At 46.7% G+C, this 25,476-nt stretch overlaps 3 protein-coding genes across 4 annotated transcripts; 1 reads left to right on the forward strand and 2 right to left on the reverse strand.

Moving 5' to 3' along the window:
- Nucleotides 1-1,344: 1,344 nt before the first annotated feature.
- On the reverse strand, nucleotides 1,345-10,800 carry CLN3 (CLN3 lysosomal/endosomal transmembrane protein, battenin). Its single transcript, XM_083882257.1, has 12 exons — nucleotides 10,382-10,800; nucleotides 9,904-9,979; nucleotides 9,724-9,777; nucleotides 8,460-8,539; nucleotides 7,791-7,876; nucleotides 7,187-7,259; nucleotides 5,839-5,980; nucleotides 4,946-5,014; nucleotides 4,325-4,380; nucleotides 3,075-3,168; nucleotides 2,375-2,518; nucleotides 1,345-1,988 (listed from the first exon to the last, which is right to left on the reverse strand). Exons 2-12 carry the CDS (start codon nucleotides 9,940-9,942, stop codon nucleotides 1,869-1,871), a joined length of 957 nt encoding a protein of 318 aa, XP_083738383.1. The 5' UTR covers nucleotides 9,943-9,979; nucleotides 10,382-10,800; the 3' UTR covers nucleotides 1,345-1,868.
- Nucleotides 10,801-11,322: 522 nt separating this feature from the next.
- On the forward strand, nucleotides 11,323-22,215 carry SGF29 (SAGA complex associated factor 29). 2 transcript variants are annotated; one of them, XM_083882274.1, is made up of 9 exons: nucleotides 11,323-11,501; nucleotides 13,775-13,850; nucleotides 13,920-14,001; nucleotides 15,470-15,534; nucleotides 15,682-15,811; nucleotides 17,366-17,512; nucleotides 18,392-18,427; nucleotides 19,917-20,079; nucleotides 21,633-22,215. In XM_083882274.1, the coding sequence occupies exons 1-9, from the start codon at nucleotides 11,427-11,429 to the stop codon at nucleotides 21,747-21,749; spliced, it is 891 nt and encodes a 296-aa protein (XP_083738400.1). In that variant the 5' UTR covers nucleotides 11,323-11,426; the 3' UTR covers nucleotides 21,750-22,215. The 2 variants fall into 2 exon arrangements, with proteins under 2 accessions (XP_083738400.1, XP_083738401.1); XM_083882275.1 differs by having other exon boundaries at nucleotides 11,325-11,501; nucleotides 13,929-14,001; nucleotides 21,633-22,213.
- Nucleotides 22,216-22,297: 82 nt separating this feature from the next.
- SLX1B (SLX1 homolog B, structure-specific endonuclease subunit) lies at nucleotides 22,298-25,473 on the reverse strand. The gene is made up of 5 exons (XM_083882267.1): nucleotides 25,267-25,473; nucleotides 24,430-24,481; nucleotides 23,640-23,942; nucleotides 22,951-23,081; nucleotides 22,298-22,443 (listed from the first exon to the last, which is right to left on the reverse strand). Exons 1-5 carry the CDS (start codon nucleotides 25,422-25,424, stop codon nucleotides 22,326-22,328), a joined length of 762 nt encoding a protein of 253 aa, XP_083738393.1. The 5' UTR covers nucleotides 25,425-25,473; the 3' UTR covers nucleotides 22,298-22,325.
- Between the last annotated feature and the right edge of the window lie 3 nt (nucleotides 25,474-25,476).

The raw sequence follows: 25,476 nt of genomic DNA on the forward strand, positions 1-25,476 counted from the left end.
GCGGATTTTGACCCAAAAATGCCGAATTTTCTCTTCCTAAAATTGCGAATTTGGGTTAAAATCGAAAATTTTAAATAAAAATTATTTTTTTGCCTCAATTTTTAATGTTTTTACCTCAGAATTTGCGATTTTTTTACCTCAGAATTATCGGGGGTTTTTTTTACCTTTTAAAATTGGCCGATTTTGACTCAAAAATGTCAAATTTTATCCCCAAAATTCACATTTTTGAGCGGAAATTTTTATATTTTTTAATAAAATATATTTAAATAATTTTTAAAAATAAAAATCGATTTTTTAAAATAAAAACCTGACTTTTTTACCCCCAAAAATTCACATTGTTACCCCCAAATTCACCTTTTATACCCCAAAAATCCCATTTTTACCCCAAAATTCAGTTTTTTATTCCAAAATTCCCAATTTTAACCCCAAATTCCCCAATTTCAACCGCAAATCACCAATTTTAACCAAATCTGACATTTTCACCTCCAAAAATTCACATTTTTGCCCAAAATTCACTTTTTTACCCCAAAATTCCCAATTTCACCCAAAAAATTTTCATTTTTACCCAAAAATTTCCAATTTTTCCCAAAAATTCCCAATTTTTATCCCGAAATTTTCTAATTTTTCCCCAAAATTTCCAATTTTAACCCCAAAATCACCAATTTTTACTCAAATTTGACTTTTTTACCTTCAAAAATTCACATTTTTACCCAAAATCCACAATTTTACCCAAAAATGTTCATTTTTACCCCAAAAATCCCAAATTTTTACCCCAAAATCCCCAATTTTACCCCAAAATTTTCCATTTTTACCCAAAATTCATATTTTTTACCCCAAATTCCCAATTTTAACCCAAATTTTACTTTTTTACTTCCAAAAATTCACATTTTTGCCCAAAACCTCACTTTTTTACCCCAAAATCCACAATTTTACCTCAAAAATCCACATTTTTCTCCCCAAAAATCCCAATTAATTGGGATTAATTAATTAATGACAATTAATTAATGTTGATCAATCAATTGGGGGTTGAGCTAATGATGAAAATTAATAATAATAATAAATTAATAAATAAAAATTAATAAAAAGGAACAAAAATCGATGAAAAATTAAAAATTTCCCTTTTTTTAATGAGGAAAAATCAGCCCCGGGGTCAAAGGTCACCCAGGGGTCACTCAGGGGTCACTCTGTGGTCACTTAATGGCCACTGGTCACTCTGGGGTCACTCGATGTTCAGTTTAAGGTCACTCAGTGACCAGTCCAGGGGTCACTTGGGTCACTTTGTTGTCACTGGTCACTCTGTGGTCACTCAATGGTCACTCATTGACCAGGGGTCACTCAGGGGTCACTTTGTCGTCACTGGTCACTCTGTGGTCACTCATTGACCAGTCCCAGGGTCATTCAAGGGGTCACTCAGTGACCAGTCCATGGGTCACTCAAGGGGTCACTCTGGGGTCACTCAGTGGTCACTCCGAGGGTCACTCAGTGGTCACTCTAAGCGTCACTCCAAGGGTCACTCTGGGGTCACTCCAAGGCCAATCCAGGGGTCACTCAATGGTCAGTTTAAGGTCACTCCATGTCCAGTCCAGAGGTCACTCAATGGTCACTCTGAGGCCATTCCGGGGTCACTCAATGGTCAGTTCAAGGTCACTCCATGTCCAGTCCAGAGGTCACTCAATGGTCACTCTGAGGCCATTCCGGGGTCACTTAGTGACCAGTGCAGGGGTCACTCTGTGGTCACTCAGTGGTCAGTTCAGGGTCACTCAGTGACCACTCCAGGGGTCACTCAGGGTCACTCCAAGGCCACTCTGTGGTCACTCCATGGTCAGTTCATGGGGTCACTCAGCGGTCACTCAGTGGTCACTCAGTGGTCACTCCTGGCCGCAGAAAGCGGCGTGAGCCCCCAGGGCGACCCCTCCGGCCGCGGCGATGGCGACTTCGGCCACCAGAGTGACCACGGCCACGGCCAGAGGCTGGTCCTGGGCAGGGACCTGCGGACAGCGGGCAGTGGTCACTCAGTGGTCACTCAGTGGTCACTCTGGGGTCACTCAGGGGTCCAGGGTCACACATTGGTCACTCATTGATCACTCAGGGGTCAGGGGTCACTCAGGGGTCACTCAGGGGTCACTGGGGGTCACTCAGGGGTCACTCAGGGGTCACTCAGGGTCACTCAGGGGTCACTCATTGGTCACTCAGGGGTCACTCAGGGGTCACTCTGGGGTCACTCAGGGGTCACTCTGTGGTCACTCAGGGGTCACTCAGAGGTCACTCAGGGGTCACTCGGGGGTCACTCAGGGGTCACTCAGGGACACTCAGGGGTCACTCAGGGTCACTCAGGGGTCACTCAGGGGTCACTCAGGGGTCAAAGGTCACTGACCTCCAGGCCCAGGTTCCTGTAGCTGTTCCCGTAGGCTCCGCCCCCCACCAGCCCCTCCCCCACCGCCAGCGCCGCGGCCACGCCCAGCCCGGGCAGGAGGTGATTGACAGACACGGCGGCCAATAGGAACACGGCCAGCAGAACCTGGGGGCGGGGCCAAGAGAGAGAGAGGAATAAATAGGGGAAAAATGGGCTAAAAAATGGGGAAAAATGGGTTAAAAAATGGGGGAAAATGGGGAGAAAATTGGGGGAGAAAATGGGGAAAAACGGGGAAAAAATGGGGAAAAAATGGGGGAAAATGGGGAGAAAATTGGGGGAAAATGGGGGGAAAAATTGGGAAAAAATGGGCAGTAAAAATGGCTGGGGGCAGCGCAGGGATCTGTGGGGCACAGGGGGATCTATGGGGCAGATCTGTGGGGCAGGATTGGGATCTATGGGTCAGATCTATGGGTCTTACAGGATCTATGGGCCAGGGACTGATCTATGGGGCACAGGGATGATCTGTGGGGCAGATCTATGGGTCAGGGATGATCTATGGGGCACAGACCTGTACCAGGGCCAGCCCCCAGAGGTTCCGGACCCTGACCCAGCGCAGGGACTGATCTATGGGGCACAGGGACGATTTATGGGGCACAGGGATGGATCCATGGGTCACACAGGAATGATCTGTGGGGCACAGAGGGATCCATGGGGCACAGACCTGTACCAGGGCCAGCCCCCAGAGGTTCCGGACCCTGACCCAGCGCAGGGACGAGCGGGACACGAACACTCCGGCCTGGTACAGCAGCTGCAGCCTGGGGGACACACAGGGGGGTCAGGATGTGGGGCAGGGATCCATCTGTGGGGCAGGAACAGGTCAATCTATGGGGCAGGGGAGGGTCAATCTATGGGGTAGGGAAATGGAGATCTATGGGGCAGAAATGGGGATCTGTGGGGTAGGAATGGGTCAATTTATGGGGCAGGTTTGGGTCAGTCTATGGGGCAGGATTGGGGATCTATGGGGCAGGTTTGGGGTGAGATGTGGGGCAGGTTTGGGTCAATCTATTGGGCAGGGGAAGTTCAATCTATGGAACAAGAATAAGTCAATCTATGGGGCAGGGATGGGGATCTATGGGGTAGGAATGGGTCAATCTATGGGGCAGAGTCAGTCAATCTATGGGGCAGAGAGACATGGGGGTCAATCTATGGGGGGCAATGGGGATCTGTGGGGCAGGGGAAGTTCAATCTATGGGGCAGGAACAGGTCGATCTGTGGGGCAGGTTTGGGTCAATCTATGGGGCAGGGATGAGGATCTATGGGGCAGATTTAGATCAATCTATGGGGCAGGAATGGAGATCTATGGGGCAGGTTTGGGTCAATCCATGGGGCAGGGAAAGGGGGATCTATGGGGCAGAAAAATTGAGGATTTTGAGTGTAAGAAATTGAGATTTGGGGGGGAAAAATTGGGATTTTTGGGGGGAAAAATTAATGATTTTGGGGTTTAAATTGAGAAGTTTGAAGTAAAAATTAGGAGGTTGAGTAAAAATGTGAAAATTTGGGGTAAAATGAGAAAATTTGGGGGAATTTTGGGGGAATTTTGGGGAATTTTTGGGAATTTTGGGTGAATTTTGTGTGAAAATTTGGGGAATTTTTGAGGGAATCTTTGGAGAATCTTTGGGGGAATTTGGGGAGAATTTTTGGCGATTTTTTGGGGGATTTTCGGGGGGATTTTGGGTGAATTTTTAGGGAATTTTGAAGTGAATTTTGAGGAATATTTTTGGAAATTTTGGGGGAATTTTGGAGAATTTTTTTGGAATTTCTGGGGGATTTTGGGGGGATTTGGGGGGAATTTTTGGGAATTTTTTTTGGGATTTTTTTTTTTTTGAATTTTGGGGTAATTTTTATGGAATTTTTTGGGGTAAATTTTGGGGTAAATTTTGGGTGAATTTTTCATTCCCCTCCCCCACTCACGTTCGGTACTGGGCGCTGTGGGGGAGGGGCGACGAGGGGAAGAACAGCAGCTCCATCTGGGGGTGGGGGAGGGGCCAAATCTGGGGTTGGGGGCGGGGCCTGGAGCCCTTGGCCCCTCCCCCACCACTCCAGGCCCCTCCCCCACCCCAAATCCGCCATATTTTACCCCCTCCCCCACCCCATTTTAGCCCCTCCCCCACCCCATTTTAGCCCCTCCCCCACCCCAAAATCCACCATCTTGAGTCCCTCCCCCACCCCAAAATCCGCCATATTTAGGCCCCTCCCCCACCCCATTTTAGCCCCTCCCCCACCCCAAAATCCGCCATATTTTACCTCCTCCCCCACTCCATTTTAGCCCCTCCCCCACTCCCAAATCCGCCATATTTTAGCCCCTCCCCCACCCCAAAATCCACCATATTTTAGCCCCTCCCCCACCCCATTTTGACCCCTCCCCCACCCCCAAATCCGCCATATTTTGGCCCCTCCCCCACCCTTAAACCCACAAATTTTTGCTCCTCCCCTTTATTTTGACCCCGCCCCCAATTTTCCCATTTCAAGCCCCTCCCCCACCCCGGCCACGCCCATTTTTTCCACTTCCGGCCCCGCCCCTCCCCCACGCACCAGCCCCTGGTTGATGAAATATTCGGAGAAATAAACCAGGCCCAGGGGCGCCCCCTGCCGCAGGGAACGCTGGGAAGGGAAAAAGGGGCGGGGTCAGACATTGAGGCCACGCCCACTTGGCTTAAGCCACGCCCCCTCATGTCAGGCCACGCCCCCACAAGAAAAATTCCAATTTTCCCCAAAATTCCCCATTTTTAACCCAAGTTTTCCCCAATGTTTCACGCCAAAATTTTGACACAACAATTCCAAAATTTCCCGCCAAAATTCTGAATTTTTAACCCCAAAAATCCCCATTTTTTTCCCACAAAAATTCCCAGATTTTAACCCCAAAATTTCCTAAATTTTGACCCAAAATTCCCAATTTTTTTGCCCCAAAAATTCCCAATTTTTCCCGCCAAAATTCCCAAATTTTTTCCCAAAAACTCCCAATTTTTTCCCAAAATTCTCAAATTTTTAACCCCAAAATTCCCCAAATTATTAACCCCAAAAATCCCCATATTTTTCCTGCCAAAATTCCCAAATTTTCACTCCAAAATTCCCTTTTTTCCCCACAAATTTCTCCCAATTCTCCCACCAAAATCCCCAATTTTTAACCCCCAAAAATCCCCAAATTTTCAAACCCCAAAATCCCCTTTTTTTGCCCCTCCAACCCCGCCCTTTAAGCCCCGCCCCTTTATGCAAATCCCATTTAAGCTCCGCCCCTTTTTTGGCCCATCTCTATTCAAGCCCCTCCCCTTTATGCAAATACAATTTAAGCCCCGCCCCTTTACCCGCCTCCATATTTAAGCCCCGCCCCTTTTATGCAAATCCCCTTCAGGCCCCGCCCCTTTATTCAGATCCCGTTTTGGCCCCGCCCCTTTATGCAAATCCCATTTAAGCCCCGCCCCCTTTACCTTGACCACGCCCCATTTCCCGGCGCTGGCCCCGCCCCCTTGTCCGGGCTGGGAAAGGGGCGGGGCTTGACTTGGGGGCGGGGCCTCGATTGGGGGCGTGGCCTGAGCAGGGGGCGGGGCCGGGCCCAGCAGGAAGAAATAACTGGGGAAAAATTATTAAAAATTAATTTAAAAATTATTAAAAATTTTTAAAAAATTGGGGAAATTAATTTAAATGAGGAAATTTAATTTAAAATGGGAAAATTTAATTTTTAAATGGGGAAATTTACTTTAAAATGGAGAGTTTTAGGGGAAAATTGGGGAACTTTGATTCAAAGGGAATTTTTGGGGTTAAAAATTCGGGAAATTTGGGGTGAAAATTGGGGTAAAAAATCGGGGATTTTTTGGGGTATAAAAAATAGGATTTTTGGGGTAAAAAGGTGAACTTTGGGGTGAAAAATTGGGATTTTTGGGTCTCGAGGTGAATTGGGGCGAAAATTTGGGATTTTTGCGTCCTGTGGTGGATTTTGGTGTAAAAAAAAGGGAATTTTGGGGTTAAAAAATTGAAATTTCAGGTTTAAAAATGGAGAATTTCGGGTTCCAAGGGGAATTTTGGGGTGAAAAATTCAGATTTTTGGGTCCCAAGGCGGATTTTTGGGGTTAAAAATGTGGATTTTTGTCTCACCTGGCGAGCATGGCGGGGGGCAGGGCCAGGGCAGGCAGCAGCGATTGGGGGAGGGGCAGCACCGCCCGCAGCCCCCACAGCCCCAGAGCCCCCCCCAGCCCCGCCCCCCCCGTGCCCGACGACCAATGGGAGAGCGCCGAGCTGCGGGGGGAGGGGACACGTCACAGGGGGCGGGGCTTGTGTCACTCAAGCCACGCCCCCTCTTGAATTTTTATTATTTGTCTTTTTTTAATGATTTTTGACCCATTTTCTCACGATTTTGACCCATTTTTCAGTGATTTTGACGCACTTCGGATGATTTTAACCCATTTTGGATCGATCTTGACCAATCTTTTTATCATTTTAATCAATTTTAGATGGTTTTATCAATTTTTTTACCAATTTTGGAGACTTTTTGACCCAATTTTGGTCGATTTTATCCCAATTTTTATTGGTATATTTTTTTCCCCTCTCACCCCATGTTGGGGCGTGGCCATTGTGGGCGTGGCCTCCAGAGGAAACCACGCCCACATTCTGAAACCACGCCCCCATTTCGAGGCCACGCCCACATTTTGAGACCACGCCCCTATTTTGAGACCACGACCCCAATTTAAAGCTACGCCCCATTTTTAAGACAACGCACCAAGGCCACGCCCCCATTTGAGGCCACGCCCCGGACACGCCCCCCAGGCCCCGCCCCCTTACCTGGGGTAGGAGGAGGCCAAGGTGAGGAAGGTGACCTCGCCCAGCCCCGCCCCCGCACTGCCCAGAGCCACACCTGGGGACAGAGTGACCAGTGAGTGACCAGAGTGACCACTGAGTGACCAGTGAGTGACCAGTGACCCCCTGAGTGACCAATGAGTGACCAGTGACCACTGAGTGACCACAGAGTGACCCTGAGTGACCAGTGAGTGACCCCCGAGTGACCCCTGAGTGACCCAAAGTGACCACAAAATGACCCCTTACCCTTGACAGACCCTTGACCCCAGTGACCCCTGAGTGACCAATGAGTGACCTGAGTGACCACTGAGTGGCTCAAGTGACCCCTGATCCCCAGTGACCCCTAAATGACCCCAAAGTGACCTCTCAGTGACCCCTGAGTGACCCCAAATGAGATTGAGTGACCCCTGAATGACCTCTGAATTACCCCTGACCCCTGAGTGACCCCTGTGTGACCCCTGACCCCTGAGTGACCCCTGAGTGACCCCTGAGTGACCCCAAGTGACCCATAACTGGCCCCTGAGTGACCTCAGGTGACCCCCGGGTGACCCCTGGCTGACCCCTGAGTGACCCTTGACCCCGCACTCACCCCCGAGGGCAGTCAGGGTGTCCCTGGCCAGGCTGACGGCGCTGACGCTGCCCCACAGGCACAGGGCCACGCCCACCACGCGGTACCTGTGACAGGGACACGCCCACCTGGACACGCCCACCCTGACACGCCCCTTCCCCAAAAAATCCCAATTTTTAAGCCCAAAAAATTCAATTTTTCCCCGAAAATTCTTTTCTTTCCCCTAAAATTCTCTTTTTTTCTCCCAAAAAATTAATCTTATTTAAATTTCCCTTTTTTTTCCCCAAAAAAATTTTCACTTTTTAACGCAAAATTATTCCTTTTCGCCCCAAAAATTCCCTTTTTATTCCATCCCAAAATTATCTTTGCCCCCCCCAAATTCCCCTTTTTCCCCCCAAAATCCCCTTGTTTCTCCTTAAAAATTCGCTTTTTTACCCCAAAAAATTCACCCGTTATTCCACAGCAAAATTCCCTCTTTTTCTGCACCAAATTTCCCGTTTTCCCCCAAAAAATTTCCCATTTTCCCTCCCAAAATTCCCTTTTTTTTCTTGGAAAAAAAAATCCTTTTTCCCACCCCATAATTCCCCTTTATGTCCAAAAAATTCCCTTTTATTCCCCCCGAAATTCCGGTTTTTTCCCCTTAAACTCCCTCCCCTTAATTTCCTCCCCCTCTAAGCCCCGCCCCTTTACCTGTAGGGCAGGTGTGTCCCCACCAATGGCAGCAGCAGCTTCACCCCCAGCCCGGGGAGGACGTCGGCCAATAGGACGGCCTGAGGAACGGGGGCAGGCCACGCCCACAGAACTTTAGCCACGCCCACTTTAGGTCCCACCCAACCATTATTTTCCTGTTCTAAGCCCCGCCCATTTAGGCCACACCCCTTTAAGCCCCTCCCCTTTTAACCCACCCCATTAAGCTCCACCCCTCAAAGCCCCTCCCCTGCAAGCCCTTAGGCCACACCCCTTTAAGCCCGTCCCATTTAAGTCCCACCCATTTAAGCCCCACCCCATTTAACCCCTCCTATCAAGCCCCACCCCTTTTTATCCCCATTCCATTAAGCCCCACCTCTGATTTAGGCCACACCCCCTTAACCCACACCCCTTTAAGCCCCGCCCATTGAAGCCCCACCCCTTTTAAGTCCCACCCCTTTTAGCCTCTTCTATTTAAACCTCTCTCCAATTAAGCTCCACCCCTTTAAGCCCCTCCCCTTTAAGCATCCCCCTTTAAGGCCCACTCATTAAAGCCCCACCCCTTCAAGCCCCACCCATTAAAACCTCTCCCTTTCCACCCCACCCATTCAAGCCCCTCCCCTTTAAGCCTCTCCCCTTTAAGCCCCTCCCTTTAAGCTCCACCCATTCCACCTCCTCCCTTTACACCCCACCCCTTTAAGCCTCTCCCCTTAAGCCCCACCCCCTTAAGCCCCTCCCCTTTAAGCCTCTCCATTTAAAGCCCCTTCCCTTTAAGCCACTCCCCTTTAAGCCCCCACTCCTTTAAGCCCCTCCCCTTTAAACATTAACCCTTTAAGCCCCTCCCCTTTAAGCCTCTCCCCTTTTAAGCTCCACCCTGTTAAGTCCCTTACATTTAAGCCCCTCCCCTTTGAGCCCCACTCCTTTAAGCCCCTCCCACTTTAAGCCCCACCCCTTTAAGCCCCTCCCCTTTGAGCCCCACCCCTTTAAGCCTCCCCATTTAAGTCCTTCCCCTTTAACCATCTCCTATTTAAGCCCCTCCCCTTTAGGCACCACCCATTTAGGCTCCACCCATTTAGGCCACACCCCTTTAAGCTCCACCCATTCAACCTCCTCCCTTTACAACCTCACCCAGTTAAGCCCCTCCCCTTTAAGCCCCTCCCCTTTAAGCCACGCCCATTTAAGCCCCATCTCTTTAACCCTCTCCTCTTTAAGCCCCACCCACTTAAGCCCCACCCATTTAAGCCCCGCCCCTTTAAGCCCCACCCACCCCAGTTCCCACAGGATCACAATCATATCTCGTCTTGTTCCGTGGCTCCGCCCCCTAAAAAAAATTCCAATAAAAAATCAGGGCGTGGTCCACCAAAACTGGGCGTGGCCCACATAAAGGTGGGCGTGGTTTTTTAAAAAGGGGGCGTGGTTTTTAATAAAAATGGGCGTAGCTACTCACGGGGCGTGGCTCCAGCAGGTCGCGGGCGGCGCTGAGCATCACCACGTACGGGAGGTTGTTACACAGCCCCAAAATCCTGTGTGGGCGGGGCTTAGAGGGGCGTGGCCAAAGGGTGGTGGGTGTGGCCACACATGGGCGTGGCCTGTCCTAAAGGGGCGTGGCTTTGGGGGGAGGGGAGTGGCTAAAAATGGCTGAGTTTTGGCGGGAAATTTAGAGGTGGGGGGTTGGGTGTGAGCTAAAGGGGCGTGGCCTAAATGGGTGGGGCTGTGGGGGGAGGGGAGGCCCATAAATGGGTCAATTTTGGCGGGAAATTTTGGGAGGCGGGGCTTGAATGGGCGTGGTCATACTTGGGTGTGGTTCAAATGGGCGTGGCTTAAATTGGATGAGTTTTGGCGGGAAATTTTGGGGTTTAGATGAGAAAGGGGCGTGGTCTGACCCGGGGGCGTGGCCTGCAGGGGTTGGGGGCGGGGCCACTCACCAAAAAGCGGCTCCGATTCGCCAGGAGGGGGTCGGGGGCGGTGGGGGAGGGGCTGAATCCTCGGCTGTTGGGGGGGAGGAATTTAAAAGGCATTTTAAAAGAATAATTCGGGATTTTTTGGGAGATTTGGGGTTGATTTTGTGTCCCGGTCGCCACTTCCCCTTCCCATTCCCAGCCCTTTTATCCCGATTTTAATCCCCTGTTATTTATCCCGCTTTAAATCCCCAATTCCCGGGTTTTTATCCCCGATTTTTAAATCCCGATTATTTTTTTTTTTGTTTTTTATATTTGGTGACTCTCACCCGGCGGCAGCAGCGGCTCCTCGTCCGCCATGTTGGGCGCGGTCACGTGATACCGGCTCGTCACGTGACTCCATCCACGTGACACAGAATGTAACCCAATTTTGCATATTAGTGGGCGTGGCCTATCGGGAGGTTGATCCATATAAGGCGAAAAGGGGCGTGGTTTAACCCAAGCGAACCCTATAATAGGGTTGACTGTGGGCGTGGCTTAGCGGGAGGCGTATCCCTATAATGAGAAAAGGGGCGTGGTTAAACCCAAGGGAATTTTCCATAGGGTTGACTGTGGGCGTGGCTTAGTGGTAGGTGGCTCCATATAAGGAGATAAGGGGCGTGGTTTAACACAAGGGAACCCAATAAAATTGGCTGTGGGCGTGGTTAATCGGGAGGCGAATCCATATTAGGAGATAAAGGGCGTGGTTTAACCAATAGAACTCGCATATGGCTAATCGTGGGCGTGGCTTAGTGGGAAGTTGCTCCATATAAGGAGAAAAGGGGCGTGGTTTAACCCAAGAGAACCAATAGTACTGACTGTGGGCGTGGCTTAAACCCACATAATAAACAACAGCGGGGGCGTGGCTTATTTACCATATAAGAAAAGTAGGCGTGGTTTTATCCATTTATGGATACAATGGGCGTGGTTTCTGTCCTGTAGCCCCGCCCCTTTCCCGCTCCGCGGGTCCCCTCGGGATCCGCCGCCATTTTTTCCCCCTCAGGTTTCCCTCAGTGCCGTTCCCGGCCCGGCCATGGCGCTGGTTTCGGCCGATTCGCGAATCGCGGAGCTGCTGGGGGAGCTGCACCAGCTCATTAAACAGACCCAGGTACCGTATTTTCCGGGAGTTTTTTCTTAGTTTTGTTTTTTTTTTTTCCTTTCCGCGATCCCCGTTTGCTCCGCTTTTCCCCCATTGCTCCTCATTGATCGCGTTATTTCCTCCCCGTTTCCCTTCAGGGACCTCTAAAATCACCCATTTCCTTCTAAAAATCATCTATTTCCCCTCACGGATCCTTAAAAACACCTATTTCCCCTCCAAATTATCTCTTTCCCCTCATAGACCCCTAAATTCACCCATTTCCCCCCCAAAATCACCATTTTACCCTCACAGACCCCTAAATTCACCCATTTCTCCCCAAGAATCACCATTTTACCCTCACAGACCCCTAAATTCACCCATTTCTCCCCAAGAATCACCATTTTACCCTCACAAACTCCTAAAATCACCCATTTTTCTCCAAATTCTGTGTTTTCTCTCACAGAGTTCCTGTTTCCCCCTCATTTTCTCTCACAAATTTGGATTTTTCCCTCATAAATCGTCCGTTTTCTCTCACAAACTTCACAAAATCGTCAATTTCTACCCCCAAACCGCCCGTTTTACACAAAATTAGGCAATTTTTACCCTAAAATCACGTATTTTACCATAAAACTGCCCATTCGTATTGAAAAATGGCCCATTTTACCCTAAAATCACAAATTTTCCTATAAAATCCCTCAAATCCCTCATTTTTCTCTCATAAATCCCCTTTTATTAACCCAAAACTCCATTTTTCCCCTTATTTGCCCATTTTCCCCCCAATTTCCCCCCCAATTTTTTCCCCAATTTTCCCCTAATTTTTTTCCCAATTTTTTCCCCAATTTCCCCCAATGTTTTCTCCATTTTTCCCCATTTTTTCCCAATTTCTCCCAAAATTTTCCCCAATTTTTTCCCATTTTCCCATTTTCCTCCCATTTTTTCCCTCGTTTTCCCCAATTTCCCTCCAATTTTTCCCAATTTTTTCCCTTCCCCCCCCTTTTTCCCCTTTTTTCCCTCTTCCCCATTTTTCCCCCAATTTTCCTTAATTTTCCCCCAATTCCACCCCCAATTTCCCCCCATTTTTTCTCCATTTTTTCCCCATTTCTCCCCCATTTTTCCCCGTTTTTTCCCCAAATTTTCCCTTATTTTTTCCCCATTTTCCCCCAATTTTCCCCCCATTTTCCCTCTATTTTCCCCATTTTTTCCTCAATTTCCCCCAATTTTTTCCCTTTTTATTCCCCATTTTCCCCCAACTTCCCCCCTTTTTTCCCTTTTTCCTCCATTTTTCCCCAATTTCACCCCAATATTTTCTCCCTTTTTTCCTCTTTTTTTTCTCATTTTTCCCCCATTTTCCCCATTTTTTCCCAAATTTTCCGTATTTTTTCCTCAATTTTTCCTCATTTTTTCCCCAATTTTTTCCCAATTTTCCCCCAATTTTTCCCAATTTTTTTTCCCATTTTTTCCCCAATTTTCCTTAATTTTCCCCCAATTTTCCTTCATTTTTTCCCCCATTTTTCCTCATTTTTTCCCCAATTTTTTCCCAATTTTCCCCCAATTTTTCCTTAATTTTCCTCCATGTTTTCCCCAATTTTTCCCAATTTTTTCCCCATTTTTCCACATTTTTCCCCTATTTTTTCCCATTTTTCCCCGTTTTTTCCCTCATTCTTTCCCAATTTCCCTCCAATTTATTCCAAATTTTTTCCCTTCCCCCCCTTTTTTCCCCTTTTTTCCCTCTTTTCTTCCCCATTTTCCCCCGTTTTTCCCCCCATTTTTTCCCAATTTCCTCCCAATTTTTCCCCAATTTTCCCCAATTCCACCCCCAATTTCCCCCCCATTTTTCCCCATTTCCTCCCCAATTTTTTACCAATTTTTCCCCAATTTCCCCCAATTTTCCCCATTTTTTCCCCCATTTTTCCTCATTTTTTCCACATTTTTTCCCAATTTCCCCCCAATTTTTCCTTAATTTTTCCTCAATTTTTCCTCCATGTTTTCCCCAATTTTTCCCATTTTTTCCCCATTTTTCCCCAATTTTCCCCTATTTTTTTCCCCCATTTTTTCCCTCACTTTTTCCCATTTTCCCCCCAATTTTCCCCAATTTTTCCCCAACTTTTCCCCTAATTTCCCCCATTTTCCCCCAATTTTCCTTAATTTTTCCTTAATTTTTCCCCAATTTTTCCCCAATATTTCCCCAATTTTTTCCCAATTTTTCCCAATTTCCCCCCAATTTTTCCCCAATTTTTCCCCCAATTTTTCCCCAATTTTTCCCCATTATTTCCTCATTTTTTCCCCAATTTTTCCCCCGTCAGGAGGAGCGCTCCCGCAGCGAGCACAACCTGGTGAACATCCAGAAGACCCACGAGCGGATGCAGACGGAGAACAAAAGTAAACCATTTATTTTTAGGGTTATTTTGGGGTAAAATTTGGTATTTTTTGCCCATTTCTGACCCCCAGACCCCCCAGTCTCTCCCTATTACCGCACCAAGCTCCGGGGGCTCTACACCACAGCCAAGGCCGACGCCGAGGCCGAGTGCAAGTGAGTCCTGGATCCCCAAAAATCCTCTAATTCCTTTAAATTCCCAATTTATTCCTTCAATTTCCTGCTTTTCTCCTCGAATTCCTGATTTTTCCCCTCAAAATCCTGATTTTTCCCCTCAAAATCCTGATTTTTCCCCTCAAATTCCTGATTTTCCCCCTTAAATTCCCACTTTTCCCCATCAAATTCCCACTTTTCCCCATCAAATTCCCACTTTATCCTTCAAATTCCTGATTTTCCCCTCAAATTCCCAATTCATCCCTTCAAATTCCCATTTTATTCCTTCAAATTCCCAATTTATTCCTTCAAATTCCACTTTATCCTTTCAGATTCCTGATTTTTCCCCTCAAATTCCCACTTTATCCCCTCAGATTTCTGAGTTTTCCCCTCAGATATTCTTTATCCCTTCAAATTCCTATTTTATCCCTTCAAATTCCCACTTTTCCCCTCAAGTTCCCACTTTTCCTCATCAAATTCCCAATTTATTCCTTCAAATTCACCTTATCCCTTCAAATTCCTGATTTTCCCCCTCAAAATCCTGATTTTTCCCCTCAAAATCCTGATTTTCACTCAAATTCCCACTTTATCCGTCAAATTCCTGATTTTCCCCTCAAATTCCTGATTTTTCCCCTCAAATTCCCACTTTATCCCTTCAAATTCTTTCAAAATCCCATTTTTCACTCTCCTTTTCTCCCCTTTTTCCTCCAAAAATCCTTTTTCCCTCACAATTCCCTCCTAATTCCCCCTAAAAATCCCTTTTTTTCCCCTTCCTCCTATTTTTCCCCTTAAAAATCCCCTTTTTTCCACCCCAAATCCCTTTTTCCCTCACAATTTTCTCCTTTTCCCCTCACAATTCCCTCCTTTTCCCTCACAATTCCCTCCTTTTCCCTCACACTTTTCTCCTATTTTTCCACAATTCCCCCTCAAAAATCCCCTTTTTTTTCCCCCAAATCCCCCTTTTTCCACCCCAAATCCCTTTTTCCTCTCAATTCCCTCCTTTTTTCCTCACAATTCCCTCACAATTCCCCCTAAAAATCCTTTTTTTCCCCCCCAAATCCCCTTTTTTTCCACCTCAAATCCCTTTTCCCTCACAATTCCCTCCTATTTTTCCACAATTCCCTCACAATTCCCCCTCAAAAATCCCTTTTCCCTCACAATTCCCTCCTTTTTCCCCTCACAATTCCCTCTTTTTTTCCTCACAATTCCTTCCTAATTCCCCCTCAAAATCACATTTTTTTCCCCCAAATCCCTTTTCCCTCACAATTCCCTTATTTTTTCACAATTCCCTCACAATTCCCCCTCAAAAATCCCACTTTTCACCCACCTCTTCCCCCTAAAAATCTCCTTTTTTCTTCCCCTTTCTCCCATTTTCCCCCCCAAACCCCTCCAAACCCTCCCTTTTCCCTTCCCCACCTTCCCAAATCCACTTTTTATTCCAAATTTTTATTTTTTTCCCCTTTTTTTTTAGCGTTCTGCGGCGCGCTCTGGATAAAATCGCCGAGATCAAATCGCTGCTGGAGGAGCGGCGGATCGGTACGGCCGCCAGGGGGCGCCATCTTGTCCCCTCACGCCGGAAAAAAGGCGGGAAAACCCCAAAACTCTTAAAAAAACCCTTAAAAACACCTTTTAAAAATCCACAAAAAATCATAATAATTTTTTTAATTTATTTTTAATTCCCAGCGGCGAAAATCGCGGGGATTTACAGCGAGGCGGAGCCGCCCAGGAAGACGATGAGGAGGGGGGTGTTGATGACGCTGCTGCAGCAGTCGGCCATGACGCTGCCCCTGTGGATCGGGAAACCCGGGGAAAAGTGAGGAAAAACGGGAAAAAAATGGACAAAAAATGGGAATTTTGGGGATTAATGAGGATTTAAAAGGGTAAAGAGGGATTTTGGGGGGAAAAACGGGGAATTTGTGGGGAAAAATGGGGAATTTTGGGTGAAAAAAGGGGAGTTTTGAGGGTCCCGGTGACGCTGCCCCTGTGGATCGGGAAACCCGGGGAAAAGTGAGGAAAAACGGGAAAAAATGGGCAAAAACGGGGAAAATTTGGGGGAAAACATGGGGGGGGGAATGGGGAAAAATGGGGGGGGAATTGGAAAAAAAATGGGAAAAATTTGGGGAAAAATGGGGGGAAAATTGGGAGAAAATTGAGGGAAAATTGGAGAAAAAAGGGGAAAATATGGGGGAAGATATGGGGAAAAAACAAGGGAAAATGGGGAAAAAATGGGGAAAAAATGGGAAAAAATTGGAAAAAACCAGGACAAATAAGTGCAAAAAAAGGGGAAAAAGTGAGAAAAAATGGGGAAAATTGGAAAAAAAAAAAAAAAAACCAAAACAACAACAACAAAAAAAAAAAAGGAAAAAAAAAGGGGAAAGAAATGGGGGGAAAATAGGGAAAATGGGAAAAAATTGGGGAAAAAATGACGAAAAAATGGTGAAAAGTCGGAAAAAATTGGGAAAAAAAATTGTGGAAAAAACAGGAAAAATGGGGAAAAAATGGGGGAAAATGTGGAAAAATGCAAAAAAAAAGGGTAAAAAATGGATAAAAATGGGAAAAAATTGGAAAAAAATGTGAAAAAAATGGGGAAAAAATTGGGAAAAAATTGGGAAAAAAGGGGAAAAAAAGGGGAAAAAAATGGGAAAAAAATAGTAAAAAAAATGGAAAAAAAAAGGGAAAAAAATAAGAAAAAATACTGAAAAAATGAGAAAAAAATCGGAAAAAATTGGGAAAAATGGGAAAAAAATCTGGGATTTTTTTGTGACAACCTTTTCCCCTTTTTCTCCCATCCCAGGCCCCCTCCCCTGTGCGGGGCCGTCCCGGCCGCCGGGGATTATCTATAGAGGGAAAAATGGGGAAAAAATGGGAAAAAAATGTGAAAAAAATAGTAAAAAAATGGGAAAAAATGTGGGAAAAAATGCCAAAAAATTGGGAAAAAATGGGAAAAAAATGAGGAAAAAATTGTGGAAAAAATGTGGGAAAATGGAGAAAAAATGGGAAAAAAATGGGAAAAAAATGGGAAAAAATGTGAAAAAAATGGGGAAAAAATGGCGAAAAATGGGAAAAAATGGAAAAAAAAATAGTAAAAAAATGTGAAAAAAATGGGGAAAAAATGTGAAAAAAATGGGAAAATAATGGGAAAAAATGGGAAAAAAATGGAAAAAAATAGTAAAAAAATGGGAAAAAATGTGGAAAAAAATGAGGAAAAAATGGAAAAAAAATAGTAAAAAAATAGGAAAAAATGGAAAAAAAAAAGAGGAAAAAATTGGAAAAAATGGGGAAAAAAATGGGGAAAAATTGGGAAAAATTTGGGAAAAATGGGAAAAAAAATCTGGGATTTTTTTGGGCTAACTTTTTTTCCTCTCAGACCCCCTCCCCTGTGCGGGGCCGTCCCGGCCGCCGGGGATTACGTGGCCAAACCCGGGGACAAAGTGGCCGCTCGGGTGAAGGCGCTGGAGGGGGACGAGCAGTGGATCCTGGCCGAGGTGGTCACCTACAGCCACGCCGCCAACAAGTCAGTCAAAATCTCACTTTTGGGGGCAAAATTCGGGTTTTTCGGGGTCAGATTTGGGTTTTTCAGGTCAAAATTTGGTATTTTTGGGGCTCAAAATTGAAATTTTCGGGCCGGAATTTGTATTTTTGGGATCAAAATGAAATTTTTGAGGCCAAAATTCCCTTTTTTGGGAGCTCAAAATTGAGTTTTTCAGGGTAAAATCCGCATTTTTGGGACAAAAATTTTTGTATTTTTGGGGTCGGAATTGAAATTTTCAAGCCAAAGTTCACTTTTTTGGGGCGAAAAGTCCCTTTTTTTGGGGTTTAAATTTGGTTTTTTGGGGTCAAAAATAGGTTTTTCAAGGGAAGATTTGGTGTGTTGGGGTGAAAAATCAAAATTTTCGTGCTAAAATTTGGGGTTTTTGGGGTTAAAATTTAATTTTTCAGGCCAAAATTCACTTTTTTGGGACAAAAATTTGGTTTCTTTGAAGTTGGAATTGAGTTTTTCAGGCCAAAATTCACTTTTTTGGGGGCTGAAATTGAGTTTTTCAAGTTAAAATTTGCTTTTTTCAGCTCAAAATTTAAATTTTCCAGCCAAATTTGGCTTTTTTGGGGGCTCAAAATTGAGTTTTTCATGTTAAAATTTGCTTTTTTTGGGCTTGAAATTTAATTTTTCGTGTCAAAATTGACATTTTTGGGGGTAAAATTCCTTTTTTTTTTTTTTTTTGGTTCGAAATTGGGTTCTTCAGGGTAAAATTTGGATTTTTGGGGCTCGGAATTGAAATTTTCAGGCCAAAATTTGAGGGTTTTGGGGTCAGAATTGGGTTTTTAGGGCTCAAAATTCTCTTTTTCTCTCAAGATTTGTGTTTTAATTGTGGAATTTTGTGTTTTTCCCCCCCAGGTACGAAGTCGACGACATCGACGAGGAGGGGAAGGAGTGAGTGAGAAAAAATCCTGAAAATTTGGTCTAAAACGCCCCAAAATCCACTAAAATCCTCCCAAATTCCTTTAAATTTCCCCCAAATCCCTCCAAAAGTTCCTGAATCTTTTTAATATTTCCCCAAATCTCCCAAAATTTTCACAAAATTCTTTCAAAAACTGCCCGAATCTTCTCAATATTTCCCAAAATTTTTCTAAAATGTCCCAAAAATCCCTTTAAACTTTCCCAAAATCCCCTCAAATCTCCCCAAAATCCCTTTAAATCCCCCTAAAATCCACAAATTTCACTCAAATCTCCCCAAATCTTCTCAATTTTCCCTCAAATTTCCCCAAAATCCCTTTAAATCACCCTCAAATCCCCCCAAAATCCTCCCAAACCTCCTGAATTCCCCTCCGACTTTCCCAAAATCTGCATTTTTCTTCCCAAAAATCCCTTTAAATTGCCTCAAAATCCCCCAAATCCCCTCAAATCTCCCCAAAATCTTCTCGAATTTCTCCCAAATCCCCCCAAACCTCCCCAAAAATCCCTTTAAATCCCCCCAAAACCCACAAATTCCCCTCAATTTCTCCACAATCCCCTCAAATATCCCCAAAATTCCTCCCAAATCTCTTAAAATCCTCTCAAAATCCCCCCAAACCTCCCAAATCTCCTCAAAATCTTCCCGAATCTCCCCAAAATCCCCCCAAACCCCCTCAAACTTTACAAATCCCTTCAAATCTCCACAAAATCGTCTCAAATTTCCCCAAATTCCCCTCAAACCTCCCCCAAATTTACTTAATTCCTCTCAAACCTCCCCAAAATCCCTTTAAATCCCCCTAAAACCCACAAATCCCTTCAAATATCCCCAAAATCTTTTCAATTTTCCCCCAAATCTCTTTAAATCCCCCCAAACCTCCTTAATTCTCCTCAAACCTCCTTAACTCCCCTCAAACTTCCCCAAAATCTCCTCAAATTCCCCCAAAATCCCCCCAAACTTCCTTAATTCTCCTCAAACCTCCCCCAAAATCCCCTCAAATATCCCTAAAATCTCCTCAAATCTTCCCAAATCTCCCCAAAATCCCCATAACTCCCCCAAAATCCCCCCAAATTTACTTAATTTCCCCCAAACCTTCTTAATTCCCCTCAAACCCCCTCAAATCTCCGTAAAATCTTCTCAAATTTCCCCCAATTCCCCCCAAATCTCCTCAAATCCCTTTAAATTGCCCCAAAACCCACAAATTCCCCTCAAATCCCTTTAAAACTCCCCCAAAATCCCCTCAAATCTCCTCATAATACACCCCAAAACCCCCTCAAATTCCCCCAAAATCCCTTTAAATTGCCCCAAAATCCCTTTAAATCCCCCCCAAAACCCCCCAAACCTCCTCAATTCCCCTCAAACTTCCCCAAAATTTATTTAATTTCTCTCAAACCTCCTCATTTTCCCCTCAAACCTCCCCAAACTCCTTTAAATTTTAATTAAAATCTCTTTTTTTCCCCCAATTTCCAGACGCCACACGCTGAGCCGGCGGCGCATCATCCCCCTGCCCCAATGGAAAACCAACCCCGAGACCGACCCCGAGGCCCTTTTCCACAAGGACCAGCTGGTTCTGGCCCTGTACCCGCAGACCACCTGCTTCTACCGCGCCCTGATCCACGCCCCGCCCCAGAGGGTGAGATCTGACCCCGAATCTGCAAAAAAACCCACAAAATTACTGCAAAATCCTCCCCAAAATCCCCCAAGAATCGCCCCAAAGTTACCGCGAAATCGTCGCAAAAATCGCCCTAAAAATCGCCCCGAAATTACCTCGAAATCCTCCCAAAAATCCCCAAAAAATTGCCCCAAAGTTACCACAAAATCTTCCCAAAAATCCTCCCAAAATTACCGCGAAATCCTCCCAAAAATCCCCCAAAAAATCGCCCCAAAGTTACCTCGAAATCCCCTCAAAAATCGCCCCGAAATTACCTCGAAATCCTCCCAAAAATGCTCCAAAAATCCCCCAAAATTACCTCAAAATTCCCCCAAAAATCCTCCAAAATTACCTCAAAATCCTCCCAAAAATCCCCCAAAAATTGCCCCAAAATTATCTCGAAATCCCCTCAAAAATCGCCCCGAAATTACCTCAAAATCCCCCAAAAATTGCCCCAAAGTTACCACAAAATCCTCCCAAAAATCCCCCAAAAATCACCCCAAAATTACCCCAAAATCCTCCCAAAAATCACCCCAAAATTGCCTCAAAATCCTCCCAAAAATCCCCCCAAAATTACCTCGAAATCCTCCCAAAAATCCCAAAAAAATCGCCTTAAAATTATCGCAAAATCCTCCCAAAAATCCCCCAAAAATCGCCCCCAAATTACCTCAAAAAATGAAGATTTTGGGTAAAAACCAAAATGGCGGCGGGTGGGGGGCACTGCCTGAGAGGGTTGCTAAGGGGCGGGGCTTGTTGCTAAGGGGAGCCAATGAGATCTAAGGGGCGGAGCTTGTTGCTAAGGCAGGCAATGCCATATAAGGGGTTGCTAAGGGGTGGGGCTTGTTGCTAGGGAGAGCCAGTGCCATAAAAGGGGTTGCTAAGGGGCGGGGCTTGTTGCTATGAGGAGCCAGTGCCATAAAAGGGGTTGCTAGGGGGCGGGGCTTGTTGCTAAGGACAGCCAATGAGCGCTAAGGGGTTGCTAAGGGGCGGGGCTTGTTGCTAAGGGGAGCCAGTGCCATATAAGGAGTTGCTAAGGGGCGGGGCTTGTTGCTATGAGGCTGTTGCCATATAAGGGGTTGCTAAGGGGCGGGGCTTGTTGCTAAGGGGAGTTTCCAATTTACCTGGGATTCCCCAAATTCCCCCCAAAATTCCTCCTAAATCCCCCCAAATCCCCTCCAAATTCCCAAATTTCCCCCCAAATTCCCAATTTTCCTTAAAATTCCCAGATTTTCCCCAAAATGCCAAAAAAAAATCCCCAAATTTTTCCAAAATTTCCCCCAAAATTCCCAGTTTCCCCCAAAATTCCCAAACCTCCCCAAAATCACTCCAAATTTTCCCCCAATATTTCTAAATTTCTCTCAAAATTCTCAGATTTCCCCAAAGATCCTCAAATTCCACTCCAAAATTCCCAGATTTTCCCCAAAACCCCCTCAAACCTCTCCAAACCTCCCCCCAAAATGCCCAAATTTTCCCCAAAAATTCCCCAAATCCCCAAATTTTTCCCCCCAAACCCCCCAAAATTCCCAAATTTGCAGCCCCAGGACGATTACTCGGTGCTGTTTGAGGACACGTCCTACGCCGACGGTTACTCCCCTCCCCTCAACGTGGCCCAGAGATACGTGGTGGCCTGCAAGGAGACCAAAAAAAAGTGAAAATTCCGGAAAAACGACTCAAAATTGGGGAAAATCGACCCAAAAATTGGGAAAAACGACCCAAAATTTGGGATGAACGACTTGGAATTTGGGGGGGAGGGAGAAAATGGGAAAAAATGAGATTTAAGGGGGGAAAAACAGAAAAAAAATGGGATTTTTATGAGGGAAAATGGGATTTTTTTGGACGGAAAATTTAAGATCTTTATGAGGGAAAATGGGATTTTTTTGGGGAGAAAAATGGGATTTTTGAGGGGGAAAAATGGGAAGTTTTTGGGGAGAAATGGGATTTTTATGGGGGGAAAAATGGAAATTTTTTTGCAGGAAAAAATGGGATTTTTTCGACAAAAAGTTTGTGGTTTTTATGGGGGGAAAATGAGAATTTTTGGGGGGTAAAATTTGGGATTTTTTTGAGAAAAATTGAGGGGTTTGTGGGTTCCAATTTAAAAACCCAAAATGGTGATAGAAAGGGGCGGGGCAAAACTAGAAATGACAAATAAACCAATTAATTTTATTATAAATAAATCACTTTTATTACAAATAAATAATTAAAATCAGAAAATAATGGCAGACGTGGCATCATGTAGGGGCGGAGCTTGGAATGATGACGTCATCAGGCTCTGCCCACTCCTCTTCAGGCTCCGCCTCCCCCCGGCAGCGACGAATCAGATCTCCCCACAGCAGGTGGGTGTGGCACCTGGAGGGGGCGGGGCCAGAGTCATGACACACCCCCATTGGTTAACCCCGCCCCCCAGCCGCCATCTTGAGTCCTTATAAGGGAAAAGCTTCTAGACATTAAGCCACGCCCCCAGCCGACATTTTGATTCCTTATAAGGGAAAAGCCTCTGGACATTAAGCCTCGCCCCCAGCAGCCATCTTGAATCCTTATAAGGCCAACCCATCTAAACAATAAACCCCGCCACTAAGCGGCCATCTTGGATTATTTCCTTATAAGGGAAAACCCTCTAAGCCTTAAGCCCCACCCCCAGAACTAAGCCCCACCCACTAGCCGCCATATTGGAACTTTTCCTTATAAAGGAAAATGCTCTAAACACTAAGCCCCGCCCCTCAGCCGCCATCTTGAATCCTTTCCTTATAGAGCAGGAGAACATAGAAACAAGGCGCGCCCCCAGCCGCCATTTTGGAATGAGACTCCCAGCATTAAGCCCCGCCCCTTTTGGCCAGGCCCCGCCCCTTTTCTCACCCGGGGCAGGCGCCCCCCAGCGGCAGCAGCTCCCGGGGCTCCGGGGCCAGGAAGAGCCGGGCCAGGCAGGGGGGATGGGCGGCCATGGAGCACCGGGGGCGGGGACAGCGCAGGAGGGGCGGGGCCAAAGCCTGGAAACGGGCGTGGCAACATCAATTTTAAAAAAAAATTGCATAAATTTGCAACAAATGCCCTTCTTTAAGCCACATCCCCTTAAATATTTTAATAATTATTTAAGTCAGGTTAAACCTCAGCTTATTAAGCCCCTCCCCTTTAGCCCCTCCCCACTTTTAGCCCCTCCCATTTTTTTCTCTTAATTTTAAGCCCCTCCCACTTTAATCCATTTAGACTCCACCCACTTAGACCCCACCGATTAAACCCCAAAAGTTTAAGCTCCACCCCTTTTAGCCCCACCCCCTTTAAGCCCGTCCCATTTAACCTCCCCTATTAAACCCAATGGTTTAAGCCCCACCTCTTTTAATCCACCTCTTCTAACCCCACCCCCTTTTAAGCTCCACCCACTTTAACCTGACCAATTAAACCCCATTGGTTTAAGCCCCACCCCTTTTAGCCCCACCCCCTTTACACCCCACCCTTTTAAGCCCCTCCCACATTAAATCCAATAGTTGAAACTCCACCCCCTTTGGCCCCACCCCTTTAAGCCCCACCCCTTTAAGCCCCTCCCTTACCTCCCCACACAAGCCACACCCCCTCACTTCCCCCTCCACCTCCTGACTCCGCCCCTTTTTCCTTTTAAGGCGCGGCAGCCCCGCCCCTTCCTCCTGCACCACGTGAGGGGGCGGGGCCAGCTCCAGGGCGGGGCTCGGGGGGCGGAGCCAGCGGATCCTCAGGGGGAGGCGGGACCAGGGCGGGGCCCGCAGGAGGCGGGGCAAGAGACGGAGGGCGAAGCTGATTGGCTGTTCCCGGGGCCGCCGAGGGGGCGGGGCCAGCAGGCGGTGGGAGGCGTTGGGGTGTTGCCACGCCCACTCAAACTGGAAAAAAAGGGGAGGGGCTTAATTAAATGAGGTTTTAATTAAAGGGGAGGTGGGAGGAGCTTAATTGGGTGCAGCTTTAAAAGTGGGAGGGGTTTAAAGTGGGTGGAGCTTAATAATATGGGGTTTAAGGGGTTAATGAGTGGGTGGAGCTTAAAAGTGGGCGGGGCTTTATTTAATTTGTGTTTAATGAGGTGGGCGGGGCTTAAAATGGGGTGGGGCTTAATTGGGTGGGGTTAAATTAAATGGGAGGGGCTTAAAGGGGTGGGGCTTGAATTACAGCAAGAGGAGCTTAATTGGGGTTAATGAGGTGGGTGGGGCCTAATTTAAATAAGGAAATACAATAAATTTAATGAGGTGGGCGGGGCTTGTTTTAAATAAAATATTACAATGGATTTAATGAGGTGGGCGGGGCTTAAATTGAAAGAGGAGGAGTTTAAATTCTGTAAAATGAGGTGGGAGGGGCTTCAAAGTGGGCGTGGCTCACCCTGAGGGCGGCGACGTCGGAGGGGAAGCCGTGGACGAAAAGTTCCATTTCCCTTTTTCATTTTTGGGGATTAAAATTCTATTGAATCGTCTCAAAATTCCCAAATTTCCCTCAATTCCCCCCAAAATTTCCTTTAACCCCCTCAAATCCCCAAATCCCCCCCAAATCCCCCTCAGGCCCCCCCAAATCCCCCTTTAACCCCCTCAAACCCCCTTAAATCCCCCTCAAATCTCTCTTTAACCCCCTCAAATCCACAAATCCTCCTCAAATCTCCCTCAGACGCCCCCAAAATTCCCCTTTAACCCCCTCAAATCCCCAAATTCCCCCCAATTCCCCCTTTAACCCCCCAAATCCCCCTTTAACCCCCTTTAAACCCCCCAAATCCCCCTCAAATCTCCCTTTAACCCCCTCAAATCCCCCGCAAATCTTCAAATTGCCCCAAATCCCCTTTTAACCTCCTCAAACCCCCAAATCCTTCTCAAACACCCCTTTAACCCCCTCAAATCTCCAAATCCCCCCCAAATCCCCCTCAGAACCCCCCAAATCTCCCTTTAACCCCCTCAAATCTTCAAAATCCCCCTCAAATACACAAATCCCGCCCAAATCCCCCTTTTAACCCCATCAAACCCCCAAATCCTCCTTTAAAACCTCCCAAATCCCCCTTTAACCTCCTCAAATACCAAAATTCTCCCCAAATCTCCCCCAAGATCACCCTCCAATCTTTTTAATGCCCTCAAACCCCCAACCGCCCCTCAAATCCCCCTTTAACCTCCTCAAATCCCCCTTTAACCCCCTCAAACCCCCTTTAACCCCCTCAAACGCCCCCCCGCCCCTCACCAGGGCCCCCTCCCGCTGGTTTTTCGGGCTCCCCCTCTCCGCGTCCCCCCGTTGTGCTGCCGGAGCCTCCGGCGCGGATCCACCGTGAACCCCACGTAGGTTCTGCCGCGGGCGGGGCCGCGGGGGGCGGCGGAGCGGAGCAAATACACCGCGCGCATCGTCCGCCATGGCCGGCCCACAGGGCACCGCGCCCCTGAGGCGACTTCCGGT

This window comes from Zosterops lateralis (genome assembly GCF_965231275.1).
Source record: "Zosterops lateralis genome assembly, chromosome: 39".
In the NCBI taxonomy this organism is placed as follows: Eukaryota; Metazoa; Chordata; class Aves; order Passeriformes; family Zosteropidae; genus Zosterops; species Zosterops lateralis.